This window comes from Triticum aestivum, chromosome 2D (genome assembly GCF_018294505.1).
Source record: "Triticum aestivum cultivar Chinese Spring chromosome 2D, IWGSC CS RefSeq v2.1, whole genome shotgun sequence".
Classification (NCBI taxonomy): Eukaryota; Viridiplantae; Streptophyta; class Magnoliopsida; order Poales; family Poaceae; genus Triticum; species Triticum aestivum.
The window spans coordinates 568,856,657-568,878,928 of NC_057799.1; the positions used below are offsets into that span (position 1 = coordinate 568,856,657).

At 46.9% G+C, this 22,272-nt stretch overlaps 1 protein-coding gene across 2 annotated transcripts in view; it reads right to left on the reverse strand.

Annotated features, from left to right (window-relative positions):
• Positions 1-22,272, reverse strand: part of LOC123054570 (ubiquitin) — a 98,202-nt gene that overhangs the window by 74,523 nt on the left and 1,407 nt on the right. Inside the window, exon 3 of one of the 2 annotated variants that reach the window (XM_044478363.1) lies at positions 21,222-21,569. The exons of the other annotated variant lie outside the window; for it this stretch is intronic. Within the exon in view, the coding sequence (XP_044334298.1) occupies positions 21,470-21,569 (100 nt within the window). The 3' untranslated portion in view covers positions 21,222-21,469. Of the gene's footprint in view, positions 1-21,221; positions 21,570-22,272 lie in introns of those variants that run through there. 2 annotated transcript variants of the gene reach the window in all.

Here is a 22,272-nt window from a genome sequence, read left to right on the forward strand (position 1 = left end):
CTCCTCTTTTTTTTCTTCGATCTCCTCCTCTATTCCTTTCTTCTTCTCCTCTTTTTTTTCTTCTTCTTCCTCTTCTTATTTTTTATCGGGTATGTCGTTGTCGACATACCCCCTCCCCGATAACTTCGACATGAGGGGGGGCGATATACCCCCTCCCCGATAAATTCGACATGACGGGGGTCGAGGGTCGCCGAGGGTTCGAGGGGAGAGGGTCGGGAACTAGGGTAGAGGTCACCGAGGGTTCGAGGGGCGAGGGGTCGAGGGTTCGAGGGTCGTCGAGGGGCCGAGGGTTCGAGGGTCGTCGAAGGGTCGAAGGTCGAGGATCGTCGAGCGGTCTAGGGTCGAGGGTCTAGGGTCGAGGGTCTAGGGTCGAGGGTCTAGGGTCGAGGGTCGAGGGTTCGAGGGTCGTCGAGGGGCCGAGAGGTAGCCTAGTGTCAAAGTATTGAAGAAATCCATGGCTTCATCATTAGTCGAAAGTAACCGGGGCATGATGGTACGAAGTTCTGCAAAGTTGTTCTGGAACGGAGTCCTGGATAGGATAATTCGCCTTTTGGTACGAATTTCAGCAAAGGCCTTCCAAATAGCGATATTCAGAAGGCTCTTTCTGAACTTTGTACCAAAAAGCGAATTTTCCTATCTGGGACTCCGTTCCAAGACAACTTTGGAGAGCTTCGTACCAACATGCCCCTGTTACTTTCGCCTAATGATGAAGACATGGTTTTGTTAAATCCTTTGACACTAGACAAACGTGACATGAGGGGGTCGAGGGACGGGAACTAGGGTAGAGGGTCGTGGATCCCCGAGCGGTCGAGGGTCGAGGGTCGCCGAGGGGTCGAGGATCGCCGAGGGGTCGACAGGTTGCCTTGTGTCAAAGTATTGAAGAAATCCATGGCTTCATCATTAGCCGGAAGTAATCGGGGCATGTGTTGGGAATCGTAGCATAATTTTAAAATTTTCCTACGCTCACCAAGATCCATCTATGGAGTATACTAGCAACGAGGAGAAAGGAGTGCATCTACATACCCTTGTAGATCGCGAGCGGAAGCGTTCCAATGAATGTGGATGACGGAGTCGTACTCGCCATGATTCAAATCACCGATGACCGAGTGCCGAACGGACGGCACCTCCGCGTTCAACACACGTACGGTGCAGCGACGTCTCCTCCTTCTTGATCCAGCAAGGGGGAAGGAGAGGTTGATGGAGATCCAGCAGCACGACGGCGTGGTGGTGGATGTAGCGGGTCTCGGCAGGGCTTCGCCGAGCTTCTGCGAGAGGGAGAGGTGTAGCAGGGGAGGAGGGAGGCGCCCAAGGCTGTTGTACTACTGCCCTCCCTCCCCCCCTTTATATAGGCCCGCTGGGAGGGGGCCGCCGGCCAGGAGCCCATCTGGATGGGGGGGCGGCGGCCAGGGGGGATACTTGCCCCCCAAGGCAAGTGGGGCGCCCCCCCCACCCTAGGGTTTCTAACCCTAGGCGCAGGGGGAGGCCCATGGGGGGCGCCCCAGCCCACTAAGGGCTGGTTGCCCTCCCACTTCAGCCCATGGGGCCCTCCGGGATAGGTGGCCCCACCCGGTGGACCCCCGGGACCCTTCCGGTGGTCCCGGTACAATACCGGTGACCCCCGAAACTTTCCCGGTGGCCGAAACTTGACTTCCTATATATAATTCTTCACCTCCGGACCATTCCGGAACTCCTCGTGACATCCGGGATCTCATCCGGGACTCCGAACAACTTTTGGGTTTCCGCATACTCATATCTCTATGTAACATCCCAAAATTCTAAATTTTGGAATGTTATGATAAACAGATAGATTGGATTGATTGTTTGATTGATTGAGTGAAATTGAGTGGAATTCGAAACTTTTTGAAAGTTAAATGAGAGGGAATAAAAGGAGTTTCCCAAACTTTCATTTTTGCTGTTATGATCTCCATGAATTCAAATTCTTTTCACCACAAAACCCTGGAGAGAAGATGACATGACTTCTTCCATTTATTTAAATGACAAGGGGTGTTGAAAATAATTGAATTTCATCTGAGAATATTTCCAATCCTGAAACTTTATGCAACTCAATGATTTTCACGAGCGAAGATAAAATGACTTCTTCAAAACATATGAAATATGAGTTGGGAGTTTCAAAGGATCAAATTCAAGTCCTTTTGGAAATTATTTTAATTTGGAGTTATTTGGGTTTTATTCAAATTATTTTTCTCCAAAAATAAAATATAAAGAAATTAGGGTAACATGATTCCCTACAACAGAAAATTGGAGAGAAATAAATTTGAAATCATTTTGGTATTTTAAAATGATTTTTATTGGATTTTGTTAAGGCAGTAGCACTGTTTGATTTATTTGAATTTTTGTGGTCTTTATTTGACTTTACAAAAATGTTCATATTGTAGAAAATCTTTTTCTGAAAATTTTGATATATAATATGCCTATATAAAATTTTAATTTATTTTCTTTATCCGGTTTTCCTTCTGTTTCAATTTTAAAAAAGAAACTGTACATGCGGCCCATAGTTATTTACTGCCCACACGCGTATCATAGTGGCAGCGGGCGCCTCATTTGTTTTTCCCTCTCCTAAATGGGCCAGGCCCAGCCATCCTTTTTATTTTTTTACTTCGGCCGATTTTGTTAAAAAAAAACTGCAGTGTACTCGTGCGGCCGGCCCGTGGTGCTTTTAGCCCATGCGTTCCCCGTTTATTTTATTTGTTCGTCTATGTTTAGTCCCACATTGCCTAGCCTTTAACCCCTAAACCTCTTTTCCACCTATAAATATAGACCCATAGAGCCTCCAGAAATTATCCATTGTAAGTTAAATCAATATTTTGGTTTGACTAGCTAAAAATATATTTCTTCTCTCTGGCGGGACTTTGGAAGTTGTCTCCTCACTCCGAAGTTGTTTTTTAGGTATATTTATTCGTTCTCTGTAATTATGCGTTAGACCTATTTTTTTTAGTCGTGGCTATTTTTCTTCTGCAAAACAGCTTGGCCTTGATTTTTCAAATAGCCATAACTTTTTACTCGTTCATCCAAATTAGATGAAACCAGAGCCTATAGTTTTGTCTTGTTTTACCTATCCAGTTAACCTGTCACGTCAACTTTTTGAAATTTTCAAATTTCGAAATTTGTTCAAATTCATATTCAAACTTCTTTTGTTCATAACTTAAGTTTCGTAGCTCCGATTTAGTTGATTCTTTTTGCAAATCGAAGCTCTTGAACTAAACTTTCTGATAAGGCCAAATTCATATAATTTTGGTACTGTTAGAAATTGTTTTATGTTGCAAGAGTTATTTGCTTGGTTTTGATGTTTCCCGAATCGTCTTCTTCGTTCTTCTCGATCTTTTGAGTGATTGCTTATGTGTGGTTACTATTGCTTGCTTACGATAGATTGACCGGAGTGTGACGAGTAGATCTATCAAGAGTTTTGAGTGCGAATCATCTTCATCAACATTGCAGGCAAGTTCACACTTTGATCATACCCCTTTCATACCCAGTTTTTATGCATTAGATTCAACCCTCAAACATTGCATGAGTAGGATTGATAACATGTGGGTATTGGGAAGTAGTAGATGAGGTAGTACCTATTGCCCTGTTTACTATCAAACCCTTGGGAGTTACTTCTACGTTTTCTTATATTGCTATGCTATGTTCGTAGACGTGGATTGGGTTTGAGTGAATTTTCCATGACAAATGTGAGATTGTTAATTAATGGTTCAACTTAAGGTGGCAACTAAAACTCACATCTGGGTGGATTGAGGCACCTGGAGAACCCAGTGTTGTCTGTTTGTATAAGGACCGCCACCCAGGCTCAAAGGGATCATAAGATTATTCATGCTAGAAACTTCCGTGTGCAGCCACAAGCTATTATGGGCTCTAGCATAGTTGAGTAGGTTACATGATCTCTTGAAGAGGTGGGCTAGCAGATGTAGGGGAAAGTAGGTGTACCGGTCCACCCGGAGTAAAGAGTGATTGTTTCTGAAAGACTGTGTCTCGGTCATCCGTTTCTCAAACATCATGCAGTGCGAGAAAAAAGCGGAGGCGATCGAGTCTTGTGGGGAAAAGTGTGCAAACCTCTGCAGAGTGTACAAACTAATCATGATTAGTCGTGTCCCCGGTTATGGACATCTTATGTATCTAGTTCTTGGATTATCCCGTTGATCTCATCACCATGTTACTTTAATTAAATTTGTTGGGTTAATGATGATACTTAATTGGGATTGAGTTCGAGGTACCTTCTCAATGTTTCACAACCACCATGATAGTTAAATAAAATTTATTCCTTTGCAGTAAGGAAAAATTGGCTTTTCGCAAAAACATTATAACCATAGAGCTTTTCCACCAGCCATATATGCATGTAGTGATAGTCTTTGTTCATCATTTCTCTATGGTGTGAATTTGCCAGTACATTCCATGTGCTGACCCGTTTTCGGGCTGCAACGTTTCATGTTGCAGGATATCTTACGACGAGTAAGTGATACGTTAGGGTTACGATTTCTACACTCAACTTTGCCGTTGGTGTTGATGGGAATCCACAACCTTGTTACTTCCGCTATTTTGGATTGAGGTAATGGTATTTACGTTACTTTATGCATGTGATTTACCTCTGTTATAAATCCTCGAGTAGTGTGTGTGTCAGCATACCGATCCAGGGATGACACTTAAGCACAGAGACTTGATCCATTCGGGTCGGGTCGCTACACTCTACAACCCTAGCGTCACCGAACCTTAAGTGTGTAGACCCTACGGGTTCGGGAGACATGCAGACATGGCCGAGACGCCTCTCCAGTCAATAACCAACAGCAGGATCTGGATACCCATGTTGGCTCCCACATGTTCCACGATGATCTCATCGGATGAACCACGATGTCGAGGATTCAATCAATCCCGTATACAATTCCCTTTGTCAATCGGTATGTTACTTGCCCGAGATTCGATCGTCGGTATCCCAATACCTTGTTCAATCTCGTTACCGGCAAGTCTCTTTACTCGTACCGCAATGCATGATCCCGTGACTAACGCCTTAGTCACATTGAGCTCATTATGATGATGCATTACCGAGTGGGCCCAGAGATACCTCTCCGTCACACGGAGTGATAAATCCCAGTCTCGATCCGTGCCAACCCAACAGACACTTTCGGAGATACCCGTAGTGCACCTTTATAGTCACCCAGTTACGTTGTGACGTTTGGCACACCCAAAGCACTCATACGGTATCCGGGAGTTGCACGATCTCATGGTCTAAGGAAAAGATACTTGACATTGGAAAAGCTCTAGCAAACGAAACTACACGATCTTTTATGCTATGCTTAGGATTGGGTCTTGTCCATCACATCATTCTCCTAATGATGTGATCCCGTTATCAATGACATCCAATGTCCATAGTCAGGAAACCGTGACTATCTGTTGATCAACGAGCTAGTCAACTAGAGGCTTACTAGGGACATGTTGCGGTCTATGTATTCACACATGTATTACGATTTCCGGATAATACAATTATAGCATGAACAATAGACAATTACCATGAACAAAGAAATATAATAATAACCATTTATTATTGCCTCTAGGGCATATTTCCAACAGTCTCCCACTTGCACTAGAGTCAATAATCTAGTTACATTGTGATGAATCGAACACCCATTGCGTCCTGGTGTTGATCATGTTTTGCCCTAGGGAGAGGTTTAGTCAATGGATCTGCTACATTCAGGTCCGTATGTACTTTACAAATATCTATGTCTCCATTTTGAACACTTTCACGAATGGAGTTGAAGCGACGCTTGATATGCCTGGTCTTCCTGTGAAACCTGGGCTCCTTCGCAAGGGCAATAGCTCCAGTGTTGTCACAAAAGAGAGTCATCGGGCCCGACACATTGGGAATCACCCCTAGGTCGGTAATGAACTCCTTCATCCAGACTGCTTCCTGTGCTGCCTCCGAGGCCGCCATGTACTCCACTTCACATGTAGATCCCGCCACGACGCTTTGCTTGCAACTGCACCAGCTTACTGCTCCTCCATTCAAAATATACACGTATCCGGTTTGTGACTTCGAGTCATCCAGATCTATGTCGAAGCTAGCGTCGACGTAACCCTTTACGACGAGCTCTTCGTCACCTCCATAAACGAGAAACATATCCTTAGTCCTCTTCAGGTACTTCAGGGTATTCTTGACCGCTGTCCAGTGTTCCATGCCGGGATTACTTTGGTACCTTCCTACCAAACTTACGGCAAGGTTTACATCAGGTCTGGTACACAGCATGGCATACATAATAGACCCTATGTCCGAGGCATAGGGGATGACACTCATCTTTTCTCTATCTTCTGCCGTGGTCGGGCATTGAGCCGTGCTCAATTGCACACCTTGCAATACAGGCAAGAACCCCTTCTTGGACTGATCCATATTGAACTTCTTCAATATCTTGTCAAGGTATGTACTCTGTGAAAGACCAATGAGGCGTCTTGATCTATCTCTATAGATCTTGATGCCTAATATATAAGCAGCTTCTCCAAGGTCCTTCATTGAAAAACACTTATTCAAATAGGCCTTTATACTTTCCAAGAATTCTATATCATTTCCCATCAATAGTATGTCATCCACATATAATATGAGAAATGCTACAGAGCTCCCACTCACTTTCTTGTAAACACAGGCTTCTCCATAAGTCTGTGTAAACCCAAACGCTTTGATCATCTCATCAAAGCGAATGTTCCAACTCCGAGATGCTTGCACCAGCCCATAGATTGAGCGCTGGAGCTTGCATACTTTGTTAGCATTCTCAGGATCGACAAAACCTTCCGGCTGCATCATATACAACTCTTCCTTAAGGAAGCCGTTAAGGAATGCCGTTTTGACGTCCATCTGCCACATCTCATAATCATAGTATGCGGCAATTGCTAACATGATTCGGACGGACTTCAGCTTCGCTACGGGTGAGAAAGTCTCATCATAGTCAACCCCTTGAACTTGTCGATAACCCTTAGCGACAAGTCGAGCTTTGTAGATGGTCACAGTACCATCCGCGTCTGTCTTCTTCTTAAAGATCCATTTATTTTCTATGGCTCGCCGATCATCGGGCAAGTCAGTCAAAGTCCATACTTCGTTTTCATACATGGATCCTATCTCGGATTTCATGGCTTCTAGCCATTTGTCGGAATCCGGGCCCGCCATCGCTTCTTCATAGTTCGAAGGTTCACCGTTGTTTAACAACATGATTTCCAGGACAGGGTTGCCGTACCACTCTGGTGCGGAACGTGTCCTTGTGGACCTACGAAGTTCAGTAGTAACTTGATCCGAAGCTTCATGATCATCATCATTAACTTCCTCCCCAGTCGGTGTAGGCACCACAGGAACATTTTCCCGCGCTGTGCTACTTTCCGGTACGGAAAGGGTGACTATCACCTCATCAAGTTCCACTTTCCTCCCACTCAATTCTTTCGAGAGAAACTCCTTCTCTAGAAAGGACCCGTTCTTGGCAACGAAGATCTTGCCTTCGGATCTTAGGTAGAAGGTATACCCAATAGTTTCCTTAGGGTATCCTATGAAGACGCATTTCTCCGACTTGGTTTCGAGCTTTTCAGGTTGAAGTTTCTTGACATAAGCATCGCATCCCCAAACTTTTAGAAACGACAGCTTAGGTTTCTTCCCAAACCATAATTCATACGGTGTCGTCTCAACGGATTTCGACGGAGCCCTATTTAAAGTGAATGCGGCCGTCTCTAAAGCATAGCCCCAAAATGAGAGCGGTAAATCGGTAAGAGACATCATAGATCGCACCATATCCAATAGCGTGCAATTACGACGTTCGGACACACCGTTTCTCTGAGGTGTTCCAGGTGGCGTGAGTTGTGAAACTATTCGACATTTCCTTAAGTGTGTACCAAACTCGTGACTTAAATATTCTCCACCACGATCTGATCGTAAGAATTTTATTTTCCTGTCACGTTGATTCTCAACCTCACTCTGAAATTCCTGAACTTTTCAAAGGTTTCAGACTTGTGTTTCATTAGGTAGACATACCCATATCTACTTAAGTCATCAGTGAGAGTGAGAACATAACGATATCCTCCGCGAGCCTCAACACTCATTGGACCGCACACATCGGTATGTATGATTTCCAATAAGTTGGTTGCTCGCTCCATTGTTCCGGAGAACGGAGTCTTGGTCATCTTACCCATGAGGCATGGTTCGCACGTGTCAAATGATTCGTAATCAAGAGACTCCAAAATTCCATCTGCATGGAGCTTCTTCATGCGCTTGACACCAATGTGACCAAGGCGGCAGTGCCACAAGTATGTGGGACTATCGTTATCAACTTTACATCTTTTGGTATTCACACTATGAATATGTGTAACATCACGTTCGAGATTCATCAAGAATAAACCATTAACCAGCGGGGCATGACCATAAAACATATCTCTCATATAAATAGAACAACCATTATTCTCGGATTTAAATGAGTAGCCATCTCGAATTAAACGAGAGCCAGATACAATGTTCATGCTCAAAGATGGCACTAAATAACAATTATTGAGGTTTAAAACTAATCCCGTAGGTAGATGCAGAGGTAGCGTGCCGACGGCGATCACATCGACCTTGGAACCATTCCCGACGCGCATCGTCACCTCATCCTTCGCCGGTCTCCGTTTATTCCGTAGTTCCTGTTTTGAGTTACAAATGTGAGCAACCGCACCGGTATCAAATACCCAGGAGCTACTATGAGTACTGGTAAGGTACACATCAATTACATGTATATCACATATACCTTTGGTGTTGCCGGCCTTCTTGTCCGCTAAGTATTTGGGGCAGTTCCGCTTCCAGTGACCACTTCCCTTACAATAAAAGCACTCAGTCTCAAGCTTGGGTCCATTCTTCGACTTCTTCCCAGTAACTGGCTTACCGGGCGCGGCAACTCCCTTGCCGTCCTTCTTGAAGTTATTCTTACCCTTGCCCTTCTTGAACTTAGTGGTTTTATTCACCATCAACACTTGATGTTCTTTTCTGATCTCCACCTCCGCTGATTTCAGCATTGAATATACCTCAGGAATGGTCTTTTCCATTCCCTGCATATTGAAGTTCATCACAAAGCTCTTGTAGCTTGGTGGAAGCGACTGGAGGATTCTGTCAATGACCGCGTCATCCGGGAGATTAACTCCCAGCTGGGATAAGCGGTTGTGCAACCCAGACATTTTGAGTATGTGTTCACTAACAGAACTATTCTCCTCCATTTTACAGCTGAAGAACTTGTCGGAGACTTCATATCTCTCGACCTGGGCATGAGCTTGGAAAACCATTTTAACCTCCTCGAACATCTCATATGCTCCATGTTTCTCAAAACGCTTTTGGAGACCCGGTTCTAAGCTGTAAAGCAAGCCGCACTGAACGAGGGAGTAATCATCAGCACGCTGCTGCCAAGCGTTCATAACATCTTGGTTCTCTGGGATTGGTGCTTCACCTAGCGGTGCTTCTAGGACATAATCTTTCTTGGCTGCTATGAGGATGATCCTCAGGTTCCGGACCCAGTCCGTATAGTTGCTGCCATCATCTTTCAGCTTGGTTTTCTCTAGGAACGCGTTGAAATTGAGGACAACGTGGGCCATTTGATCTACAAGACATAGTGTAAAGATTTTAGACTAAGTTCATGATAATTAAGTTCATCTAATCAAATTACTCAATGAACTCCCACTCAGATAGACATCCCTCTAGTCATCTAAGTGAAACATGATCCGAGTTAACTAGGCCGTGTCCGATCATCACGTGAGACGGACTAGTCAAGATCGGTGAACATCTCCATGTTGATCGTATCTTCTATACGACTCATGCTCGACCTTTCGGTCCTCCGTGTTCCGAGGCCATGTCTGTACATGCTAGGCTCGTCAAGTCAACCTAAGTGTATTGCGTGTGTTCCGAGGCCATGTCTGTACATGCTAGGCTCGTCAACACCCGTTGTATTCGAACGTTAGAATCTATCACACCCGATCATCACGTGGTGCTTCGAAACAACGAACCTTCGCAACGGTGCACAGTTAGGGGGAACACTTTTCTTGAAATTATCATAAGGGATCATCTTACTTACTACCGTCGTTCTAAGCAAATAAGATGCAAAACATGATAAACATCACATGCAATCAAATAGTGACATGATATGGCCAATATCATTATGCTCCTTTGATCTCCATCTTCGGGGCACCATGATCATCTTCGTCACCGGCATGACCATGATCCATCCATGATCTCCATCATTGTGTCTTCATGAAGTCGTCACGCCAACGATTACTTCTACTTCTATGGCTAACACGTTTAGCAACAAAGTAAAGTAATTTACATGGCGTTATTCAATGACACGCAGGTCATACAAAATAATAAAGACAACTCCTATGGCTCCTGCCGGTTGTCATACTCATCGACATGCAAGTCGTGATTCCTATTACAAGAATATGATCAATCTCATACATCACATATATCATTCATCACATCTTCTGGCCATATCACATCACATAGCACTTGCTGCAAAAACAAGTTAGACGTCCTCTAATTGTTGTTGCAAGTTTTTACGTGGCTTGATAGGTTTCTAGCAAGAACGTTTCTTACCTACGTAAAACCACAACGTGATTTGCCAATTTCTATTTACCCTTCATAAGGACCCTTTTCATCGAATCCGTTCCGACTAAAGTAGGAGAGACAGACACCCGCTAGCCACCTTATGCAACTAGTGCATGTCAGTCGGTGGAACCTGTCTCACGTAAGCGTACGTGTAAGGTCGGTCCGGGCCGCTTCATCCTACAATACCGCCGAAACAAGATACGACTAGTAGCGGCAAGAAGAATTGGCAACATCAACGCCCACAACTGCTTTGTGTTCTACTCGTGCATAGTAACTACACATAGGCATGGCTCATGATGCCACTGTTGGGAATCGTAGCATAATTTTAAAATTTTCCTACGCTCACCAAGATCCATCTATGGAGTATACTAGCAACGAGGGGAAAGGAGTGCATCTACATACCCTTGTAGATCGCGAGCGGAAGCGTTCCAATGAACGTGGATGACGGAGTCATACTCGCCGTGATTCAATTCACCGATGACCGAGTGCTGAACGGACGGCACCTCCGCGTTCAACACACGTACGGTGCCGCGACGTCTCCTCCTTCTTGATCCAGCAAGGGGGAAGGAGAGGTTGATGGAGATCCAGCAGCACGACGGTGTGGTGGTGGATGTAGCGGGTCTCGGCAGGGCTTCGCCGAGCTTCTGCGAGAGGGAGAGGTGTAGCAGGGGAGGAGGGAGGCGCCCAAGGCTGTTGTACTACTGCCCTCCCTCCCCCCTTTATATAGGCCCCCTGGGAGGGGGGCACCGGCCAGGAGCCCATCTGGATGGGGGGGCGGCGGCCAGGGGGGATACTTGCCCCCCAAGGCAAGTGGGGCGCCCCCCCCACCCTAGGGTTTCTAACCCTAGGCGCAGGGGGAGGCCCATGGGGGGCGCCCCAGCCCACTAAGGGCTGGTTGCCCTCCCACTTCAGCCCATGGGGCCCTCCGGGATAGGTGGCCCCACCCGGTGGACCCCCGGGACCCTTCCGGTGGTCCCGGTACAATACCGGTGACCCCCGAAACTTTCCCGGTGGCCAAAACTTGACTTCCTATATATAATTCTTCACCTCCGGACCATTTCGGAACTCCTCGTGACATCCGGGATCTCATCCGGGACTCCGCAGAACTTTCGGGTTTCCGCATACTCATATCTCTACAACCCTAGCGTCACCGAACCTTAAGTGTGTAGACCCTACGGGTTCGGGAGACATGCAGACATGACCGAGACGCCTCTCCGGTCAATAACCAACAGCGAGATCTGGATACCCATGTTGGCTCCCACATGTTCCACGATGATCTCCTCGGATGAACCACGATGTCGAGGATTCAATCAATCCCGTATACAATTCCCTTTGTCAATCGGTATGTTACTTGCCCGAGATTCGATCGTCGGTATCCCAATACCTTGTTCAATCTCGTTAACCGGCAAGTCTCTTTACTCGTACCGCAATGCATGATCCCATGACTAACGCCTTAGTCACATTGAGCTCATTATGATGATGCATTACCGAGTGGGCCCAGAGATACCTCTCCGTCACACGGAGTGACAAATCCCAGTCTCGATCCGTGCCAACCCAACAGACACTTTCGGAGATACCCGTAGTGCACCTTTATAGTCACCCAGTTACGTTGTGACGTTTGGCACACCCAAAGCACTCCTACGGTATCCGGGAGTTGCACGATCTCATGGTCTAAGGAAAAGATACTTGACATTGGAAAAGCTCTAGCAAACGAAACTACACGATCTTTTATGCTATGCTTAGGATTGGGTCTTGTCCATCACATCATTCTCCTAATGATGTGATCCCGTTATCAATGACATCCAATGTCCATAGTCAGGAAACCGTGACTATCTGTTGATCAACGAGCTAGTCAACTAGAGGCTTACTAGGGACATGTTGCGGTCTATGTATTCACACATGTATTACGATTTCTGGATAATACAATTATAGCATGAACAATAGACAATTACCATGAACAAAGAAATATAATAATAACCATTTATTATTGCCTCTAGGGCATATTTCCAACAGCATGATGGTACAAAGTTTTGCAAAGTTATTCTGGAACGGAGTCCCGGATAGGATAATTCGCCTTTTGGTACGAATTTCAGAAAAGGCCTTCCAAATAGCGATATTCGGAAGGCTCTTGCTGAACTTTGTACCAAAAAGCGAATTATCCTATCTGTGACTCCGTTCCAGAACAACTTTGCAGAACTTCGTACCATCATGCGCCTGTTACTTTCGCCTAATGATGAAGACATGGTTTTGTTGAATCCTTTGACACTAGACAAACATGACATGAGGGGGTCGAGGGTCGGGAACTAGGGTAGAGGGTCGTGGATTTCCGAGCGGTCAAGGGTCGTGAACTAGTGTAGAGGGTCAAGGGTCACCGAGGGGTCGAGGGTCGAGGGTCGAGGGTTGTCGAGGGGTCGAGGGTCGCCGAGGGGTCGAGGGTCGAGGGTCGTCCAGGGGTCGAGGGTCCAGATTTATCAAGAATGCCCCCATTAGGGATGTGCACAAGCTGATCCAATTTTTTTCTGGTCTCATCCATATTCTTCTATATGTGACGTTGTCTGTCAAAGTATTGAAAAAATCCATAGCTTCATCATTAACTAGAAGTAACAGGCGTATGATGCTACGAAGCTCTTCAAAGTTGTTTTGGAACGGAGTTCCTGATAGAATAATTCGCCTTTTGGCTCTTGCTGAACTTTACAAAAAAAGTGAATTATTCTATCGGGAACTCCGTTCCAAAACAACTTTGAAGAGCTTCGTACCATTATGCGCCTGTCATTTCTGGCTAATGATGAAGTCATGGTTTTCTTGAATTCTTTGACACTAGACAATGTGACATATAGAAGGGTAGATGCGATCAGGAAAAACATGGACCATTTTCTGCACATCCAGAATGACGCCATTTTGTTAAATCCCTTGTCGGTCCGGACGTCGGACAATCATGAGAGAGAGGCGGTCCGGCCCAAACGCTAGAAGCGCTGCCGAGGCCACCCAAATTTACCAAGTTAAAAGAGCATTGTCGTCGAGGCCACCCCGAACCCTAGAAGCGTTTCCGAGGCCACCCCAAACCCTAGAGAAGCGTCGAGGCCACTAATATGATTCCTTGTTGTGATTAGCTAGCTAGGTCTACGTTTGCCACTAATATATCCATCTGTCATGTTTTGTATAATAATTGCCATGTTGTAATATTTGCAGAAACTATGGAGCACGGCCGAGACGAGGAAGCAGAACAGGTGTTGGGGGACATAAACGCAGCCGGAGCTGATGTCATGTCGTATCTCAATGACACCGATGGTCTGGAAGGACAGGGTGAAGAAGCAAGCTACAGTGATCGAACAATGGAGGAGGAAGGACATGATTATGATGGCTCCGGTGACCGAATGCCGGTGGAAGAAGGACACCGTGATGACGGCTCCGGTGACCGAACGGAGTCCGGCCAGGTATATATATTAATTAAGCATGTGCTGACTATAGCTAATTGATGCATTAATTGTTTTGGTATGTACACGTATTAACTCTCTTCTTTCTTCTTTTCTAGCCCTCCGGATCGAGCCGAACTTTGGTAACGAGACGAGGCCCAAAGAAAAAGTTGCGCTCGGATGAAAAGTTCACTATCACAGAAATCGCGCGCGATGGCCAACCGATTGCACCCATCCAGACCAAGGAAGCATTTTCTGATCAGTGCGGGGTTCTTGTTAGGGACATGATCCCGATCAGCATCCACCAATGGTATAAGCCTAAGAAGGAAGACCCTGAGGTGCCTTATGTCAACGATAGGCAAAAAGATGATCTTTGGGACGCACTGAAGGCAAATTTCACCCTACCGCCAGAGGAGGATCCGGAGAAGCCAACTATTATAGAGCCATTGGTCAAGGCTCATGCTCTTAAGAAGATGGCAGATCTATTCAGGAGGTGGAAGAATGAGCTGAAAACAACGTTTGTCGACAAAGAAAAGACTCCAGAATTCACCGGCCGGTTTGAGAAGATCAGAGATCACTGGGACGCATTTATGGCCCACAAGACATCGGACAAGAGTAAGAAGATGTCAGCGACAAACAAGAAAAATGCTTCGAAGAAAGAGCATCACCATCGCACGGTGTCAGGTGGCTACCTTAGAGCCTGGCCGTTGAGGGACAAGGCTGAGAATGACCTGCTTGATAAAGGGGTCGAACCAGAGACATTGCACTGGTCAGACCGTTTGGTTTTTTGAGGTTGGGGGATCGTTGGACCCTGAAACAGGGAAGTGCATTTGGACGAACGAGCAACTGAGAATACCCGTCACGGGGCTTCAGGAGTATATCGCCGCAGCGCAGGAACGGACGTTCGTTCCCGACAGAGAGAACGACAAGCTCACACGGGCCCTCGGGAATCCTGAGCACCCTGGACGGACACGAGGCATGCCAGGCTCCGTTTCGTGGAAGGCCGGGTTTCCCGACGCAGGCGGTTACAAAGGCCGGGAGAGGAAGAGGAAAGCGGAGCTGACCGAACTGCAGGCGCTGCACGCAAGGGTACAAGCGCTAGAGGAACGAGACACAGTTCACAGCAAGCGACCTGCCGAAGCTACCCTCGAAGCTACCCCGCCATCTCAGCGGAGAACCAGCGTGGCTTCCACCGAGCTGCTTTAGGAGCCTGTCTTCACGGCTCCTGCTAGCTACCCCATGGATGCTATCATGAAGTCTCAACATTGCCACCTTATGACGCAATGGCAGCAATTCAAAGTCAAGGCGGCTGTCGGCCCTGTTGCACCTCCTGAACCCGGCGCAACTTTTCACTGCCGGCCGATTCCAGAAGGATATGCTAGGGTGATGGTGGATGAAATAAGGGAGGGATTTTAGGAGCTCGAGCTTGACCACCCTATCGGTGAAGGGGAGACTCGGCTGGGTTCTGCTCTGAACACTCCATGCCTATGGCAGAAGGAGTTCACCAACCTTCCTAATTGGACGCCTCCGCCTCCTCCTCATCCTCCGGCGAGTCAGGGCACTCCGCCTCCTCCTCCGCCTCCTCCTCCGGCGAGTGATCAGGGTACTCTGCCTCCTTCTCCGGCTTCTCAGGCGCGTGGCGGCACTCCGCCTCCTTCTCCGCCTGCGCAGCTTCCACTATATTCTCCTAGAGATTAAGCTTGAGCAGGGACTAGTAACCGTCTTAGACTCAAGACGAAAAGATCCCAAGGAGTATGCGGCCATGACTGAAATGCTCGAGAAGTAAGTTCAATCGATATCGCACCATATCGGCAACTTTGTTCATTTCCTGATATCAAGTAATTGTTTTCTTTGTCTGGCGGGGTTTGGAAAAAGTTCACCGCACAAGCTCCGGGACTGCCGGGGGAGCTGTGATTTATACACCCGAAAGTAATTACTACTAGCTAGTTCCGCGCATCTCCGAGTGATTCTAGCGCTAGTTTCATCAATACCATTTAGCATGCTTGCTTATCAGTTTGATTGGCCTCTATTTCTTGTAAAGTGGTTGTGGCAGGAAGCCGGGAATAATTACTGTGGATACTACGTTTGCGAGTCCATCCGCCACACGACCTGTGAGCGGGGCTACTCTAAAAAACAATATGAAGTGCGTAAGCAATAATATTCACAATTTTATTTTATTACCATCATTTGTGTTGAGATTCATTCATATATATGTATTAACCCCCTTCTTCAAATTAGATGTTTCAGATGCGGGATGAACTCCTAGCACAAGATCGCATATGAGCAATTCAAGAGGAATTAGCGGGATTCTTTCTTGACCACGTCATCAATAAAGACGGAGAATACCATGTGGAACTTGAGTCATATGTTAGGGGATTATATTGTAAGAGATCTTATATTGTATACATATGTAGCCGTAGCGTCGAATAGATATACGAAAACTTGTTGTTCGACCAATCTCTCGGAGGAGAGGTCGATCACTTCTCTCTGTATATGTTCATGACGATCTTCTGTACTTAATGGTTCCCTTCATTTGCTTACTAGCTAGCGTGTCGTGTCCTCTCTATACGTATAGCACGTAGCGTCGACTAAGCACGGAGATAAGACATGACACTTCTCTCTATTAGCTAGCTAACACAATATATGAAACCCCTAGATTAACCCTACAAAACCCCCAAAACCCCCAAACCCCCACCCCCCTCCCCTTTCAAAAAAAAACCCCAGCGCCTGAACAGCTGACGCGTGGATGCCTGTTAGTCCCGGTTGGTGCTACCAACCAGGACAAAAGGCCCCCCTGCCAGGGCAAGCCGCAACGGCCACGTGGAGCCCCATCTGTCCCGATTGGTATAAGAACCGGGACTAAAGGTGTAGGGCTTTAATACCGACCCTTTAGTCCCGGTTCCCGAACCGGGACAAATAGCCCTTTTTCTACTAGTGAAGGGATCCATTTGGAGTCGTACGAACTCCCGGTCCTCCTATATATAGGTAGCCAGAGGTGCCCCAAGAGTACACACCAAAGCCCAAGGAGGCCCCTGCCATGTGCGCTCTCTCTCTCTCTCTCTACTAATATTTCGTGCAAAAACAGAGGCATGTTCATCCCATTACTTAATATTTCGAATTGAAATGGCCAGACAGGCAAAACACAGAGACATGTTCTTGCTTCATCTGGGTATGTGAGCAGATCGTGCAAGATCAGCTACAAACACTGAGGAACAGGTAACATGGTAGAGCATATTTTTTTCCCTGCGCATGCCTACAGGATTGACATGGTAGTGCATAGAGTTGTTTGGCTGCTTGACAGTTATTGCAAAAGTGTAGAACAATCAAACACAATAAGCCTCGGTAGAAAGGGCGACTCCTCGCGCTGTCCACTTGTTCACTTTTACTGTGCCAGGTTTTACCATACGAACGAAGCGAGAAACAAAACGGCAAAGAGTCGTCCCCCCTCGAGCTCAGTGCCCCTCTCCTCCCACTCCCACAACTATGATTATAGCCGCCGCCCTCCCCGCGCCTGTGTTTTGATTTTCGGCCGGAAAAAACAAATTTCGGCCGAATTTCGGCCATCTCGGCTGGGCCCGGAATATGTAGCTATCGGTCAAAAAATTCGGCCCAATTTGAATTTCTAGCCTGGCCCAACAACGGGAAGGTTTCACTATCAATGGGCTGAAGACAAAACCACGACCTGTACGCCCTAACCCTAAACTTATCAATTCCTCCCGATGTTTCTGCGTGCGGCGCCGCCGGTGCGCAACACAGGGAGACGAGCTCCTCCGGCGGCTATGGCGCTCACCTGGCGCCTTCCCACGCCCGTCCCGAGCCCCTCCGGCGAGGAATCCGCACGCCGTCGCTGCCGCATCAAGCCGCCGCACCTCCCGTCTGCTTGATTCCGTCCGAGCGCGTGGACACGCAGCCAGCGTCGTGGGCCGCCTCGCGCCTCCACTACCCCATCCAGGTCCTTCTTCCTTGCTTCTTCAAGGCCACGACATAGTGCTTGATCGCTGTGGCAGTGAGGGTTATGTTCGACTGATGCACATGGCACTTCCTTCTCTGTTGTTTTTTTGCTTCTTCGTTGCTTATTCAAGATCTTACTCCTGAGGGTCATTGGATTGCACTTCTCCACTGCTTGATTCGAAGTTCTGTCCAATTTCGGCCGAATTTCGGCCAAATTTCGGTCAAATTTTATTCAAAAATTCAAATTTTGTTTTTGTAATTTCGTCTGAGATTTTGCCGAAATTTTTGAAATGACCGAAATTCGGCCATCTCGTTCAGGGGCGAAAAAAAAGGCAAACCGAAAATCAAAACACAGCCCCGCGCTTGCGCCCTCTCCATCTCACGCCCGGAGCTCCCGCGCCGTCTCGTCCCCTCGCCATGCCGGCCATGCTGGTCTCTCGCAATTTTCCCCCACGCACGCGACCTCCTCTCGTTCTGCACGCCAACCCAGTCGCCGCCTCCTCTGCTCATTTCTCAGCATCACCAGATTTGGGAAGCCACCGTCTTGCGGGACGCGCTCCACCGCGCCTCCCCTCCGTCCCACGCGGCTGCGGGCCCCTCCGAACCCCTCGCCACTGAGGACCCTGTCCTCCTCGGCGTCAGCGACAACGGCATGACCCTCAAGGGCGTCATCCAAGTCGAGAGGCCCGGCCAGGCCGACGCCCAGTCCAAGCTCGTCTCCTACGCGTAATCCTCTCACCCCTGATGGCCCGATCAACACCCAAGCCACGCGGCGCTAGAGAGACGGACCAGGAGGCCGAGCAGTCTGTGGTGTCGCCGCCGTTGTCCTCGTCCACGGTGACGGAGAGAGACGACCCGTCTGGAGCTCAAGTATAGGTGACCGCGTCTCTTTCCTTTCTCATCTTTCGTACGTCTCTTTTTCTGTAACTGTTAACGGCATATGATGCATGGTCGCTGACTGTATTGGAGATGTAATAACATGGTTTGTTAGGTTCAATCATCATGCAATCTTCACCAACAGGCATGTGCCCAGCTAAGAGCAATCTGTAGGATATAATCTGGGGTTTGCTGCAATCATCTGCTTTAATTTATAGGTACAAGTACTTCAAATTCCTTAAATGGTTGGCCGATCGTTCCAAAACATTCTCGGCACTAGGATGTACTATAACCCAACTGCGGGAATCACCTATACTTTCGCTGCGTGGATCGTGGGTGAAATGATCGTTACTTGCACCTACATAGTGTTTCTGGGTGTGATCGTGCGTGGATATATTTTTGTTTTGTTGCATAGCACTTTTGTCTACAATCGCTACTTGCATGGTTCTTTTGACGCTCACCTATTCCATGGCTTGGTTGGTGTTGTTCATCGTGATATATAGCAAAGGCAAGCTGATTGTTCAATAAGATACTAGCATTTATATGCCCGTGCCAAAATGCTAAGCAACGTCCTTGAGAAAATGAAATCGTTGGCAAAACAAAACTAACAAACTTTTTTTCCTGAGCAGGACACTCATTATAGAAGTATACCAAGTTGCTGTTTATGCGACTAAATTACCAGTATGAAATGAAGACCTTGACTGCCGAGCCAATGTACTAAGTAAAACTAATTTACATCCCAATATATTTTTCTGAGCAAGACACTAATTAGAGAAGTACACCAAGTTACTGTTTATGCACTAAAAACTAGCAATATGAACTGAAGACTTTGATTTGCCGAGCCTATTTGTCTTCTCCAACAGCTCAACTAAAACCAGCGGAGATGTTGATTTGAGCTCAACATACTCTTGACTTGCGATCACATCATCCATTTCCGTTGTACTCAAAGAGGCAATGAATTGAATGCAAGCATCATTCGACTTATCGCAACGATGCTGATCAGCCAAAGCCAGCGTAGTCACCACGGTCTTTGCATCAATGTTGGTACAGACTACAGAGGATGCCTTCACATATGATCTTCAACCTCTCCATGGCATACCGATCCGCCGCGACAAGCAAATGCCTGACAATCTCCGTGTAGTCATCACGCCCAAGATCAACCATGGTGGGCAGCGAATCGGTGTAGATGAAATGGAGCAGGGCGTCAAAGACAGCCGGCTGCATGTCACCGATGCTGATACGGCCCATGCTGTCGATCTCCTTGTTCTCTCATGGCGCCATACAGCTCCGCCTTGAACACGGGCGACCGCATCGCGAGCACCGCCTTGTGGGCAGGGAAATCCTCTCCTTGGACCACGTCGGCGCCCTCTTTCCCCTGCAAGAGCTTCCCGAGATGCTCCGTGATGTCGGACGGCGGCACCTCCACGAACGGCTTCGCATCCTCGACGATGGCGATGACGCACTCAATGGTGAGGCGGTCGTGGCGGAGGTACGGCGGTCGTTGCTGCCGGAGCGGCTCTTGCCGCCGCCGCCGCCGGCGCAGAAGTCGTGTGTCTTCGTCAAGGTATGCGGCGGCGAGGATCCCGTCACGTCCACCAGACTGAGCCTGAAGGACGCCCTCACCCTGGCGTCCCAGTCCTTGCTCCAAGTCTCGTCCCACCAAGTTTGGTAAGTTTTTTTTTTTGGGGGGGGGGGGTAGGTAAGTTTGTTGGTTTTCCATTGAAGATCCGGGTCGCAATTGCAACGAGGCCTTTATCTGAAGAAAGTGCCTGTGTGGCATCCTTCGGATTCTCAATCAAAGCCCAAGGATCCAAAGTGCACATATCAAAAGTGCTGAACATGACTGAAGCTGCAGTAGAGAAATCCGTCTCCCTACTGCAACGATGCATGGACCTCTGAATCAGGTTCAGGTTCAGGTGTCCATGCTTTGTTTCAGGTTCAGGCCTTGCCCAATTTACATTCAGGCTCAGCTGTCCATGCTTTGTATGTCTTGTAACTCTACTGTTTCGGTGTTTCCTACAGTAATTCTCAACTTCTCTCAGGCCGTGACACAAGGGGGCTGCAACTATGAACAGCTCTCTTAGTATATACGGTCCCTGGAATTCCATCTACACCGTGTGATCTGATCGACAAGGGCTGGCAGTATATATGTGACAACAAGCATGGATTCAGCGATTTCAGTGCTGCAACTCTGTTTTGCATGCAGATGGCATTCGGTTTCCCAACAAAATTTCGTCTATGATGTTCCAGATGTGGCAACAAATACAGAGCCTCACATTTTGATTTGCACGACGAAAGCCTGTGTTTACAAGTACAGTAATTAGATTCAACCATAGTACATGCATGACAGAAATATAGGAAAGCAAGAGCACTACTTGACTTGATCATTCATGCAAGTAGACCTCGAATACTTTATTTCACCATTAATTCATGCAAGAGCAGATTGCACAGTGCCAGGGCAGAAACTAATACAAGAGCAACGTACTAGCAGCATCTTTCAGGGTTCTAGATTACAGAAGCAACATTTAACTAGGATGAAACTTCATATCCAAGAAACTAATAAGACTCCAACCAAACTTTGAACTCCCAGTTAATCCAGCTATGGCATGTCTCCCAGGGTCAAGTTTCCAATGCTTCAGTGGTAGCGCAGCTTCTCCTTGGGCCTGATCTCATTGCTGTGGCCGCACTTCTTCTTGCGGCAGTTGGCAGACCTGAGGGGCAGGCGTGCATAGCACCTGCAACACAAATCATGGACAAGTTAGGATATACTCTTCTACTTGATAAAAACTACCTAGTTTCCTGTGGATCCAAACCAAAAAGAGATATGATCTACATCTGCATAGGTACCCATCGAACAGACCACAAAAGAAACATTGCATTTCACAAGCTTGTGTCATGCATAGACATCTAGATACAAACATGTAAACAACTGCATATTGATGAATCATGAAAGAAATAGTCCATCTACACATCAACTAGTACTTTATGAAAAGTATGCTAATAAGCTAATTCCCTGGATCCAAATTAAACAACACAGAGACATGATCTACATATGCATCGATCCCCATCAAATAGACCACAACAGAAAGCATCACAATTCCCAAGCTTCTATCATGCGTAGACATCCATATATAAACATGCATGCATGTGAAAGCACCATAAATGGAAGAATCGTGACGGAAATAGTAGATCAAAAGTGTGTGAATAAGCTAGTTCCTGGATCCAAACCACACAGAGATATGAACTACATGCATATGCATCGATACTGATCGAACAGATCACAAAAGAAACATTGCATTTCACAAACTTCTGCCATGCATAGAAATCCAGATACAAACATGTAAACAACTGCATATTGATGAATCTTGAAAGAAATAGTTCATCTAATGTGTATACATACAGGCATAGACATCCATATGCAAGCATGCATGTAACAGC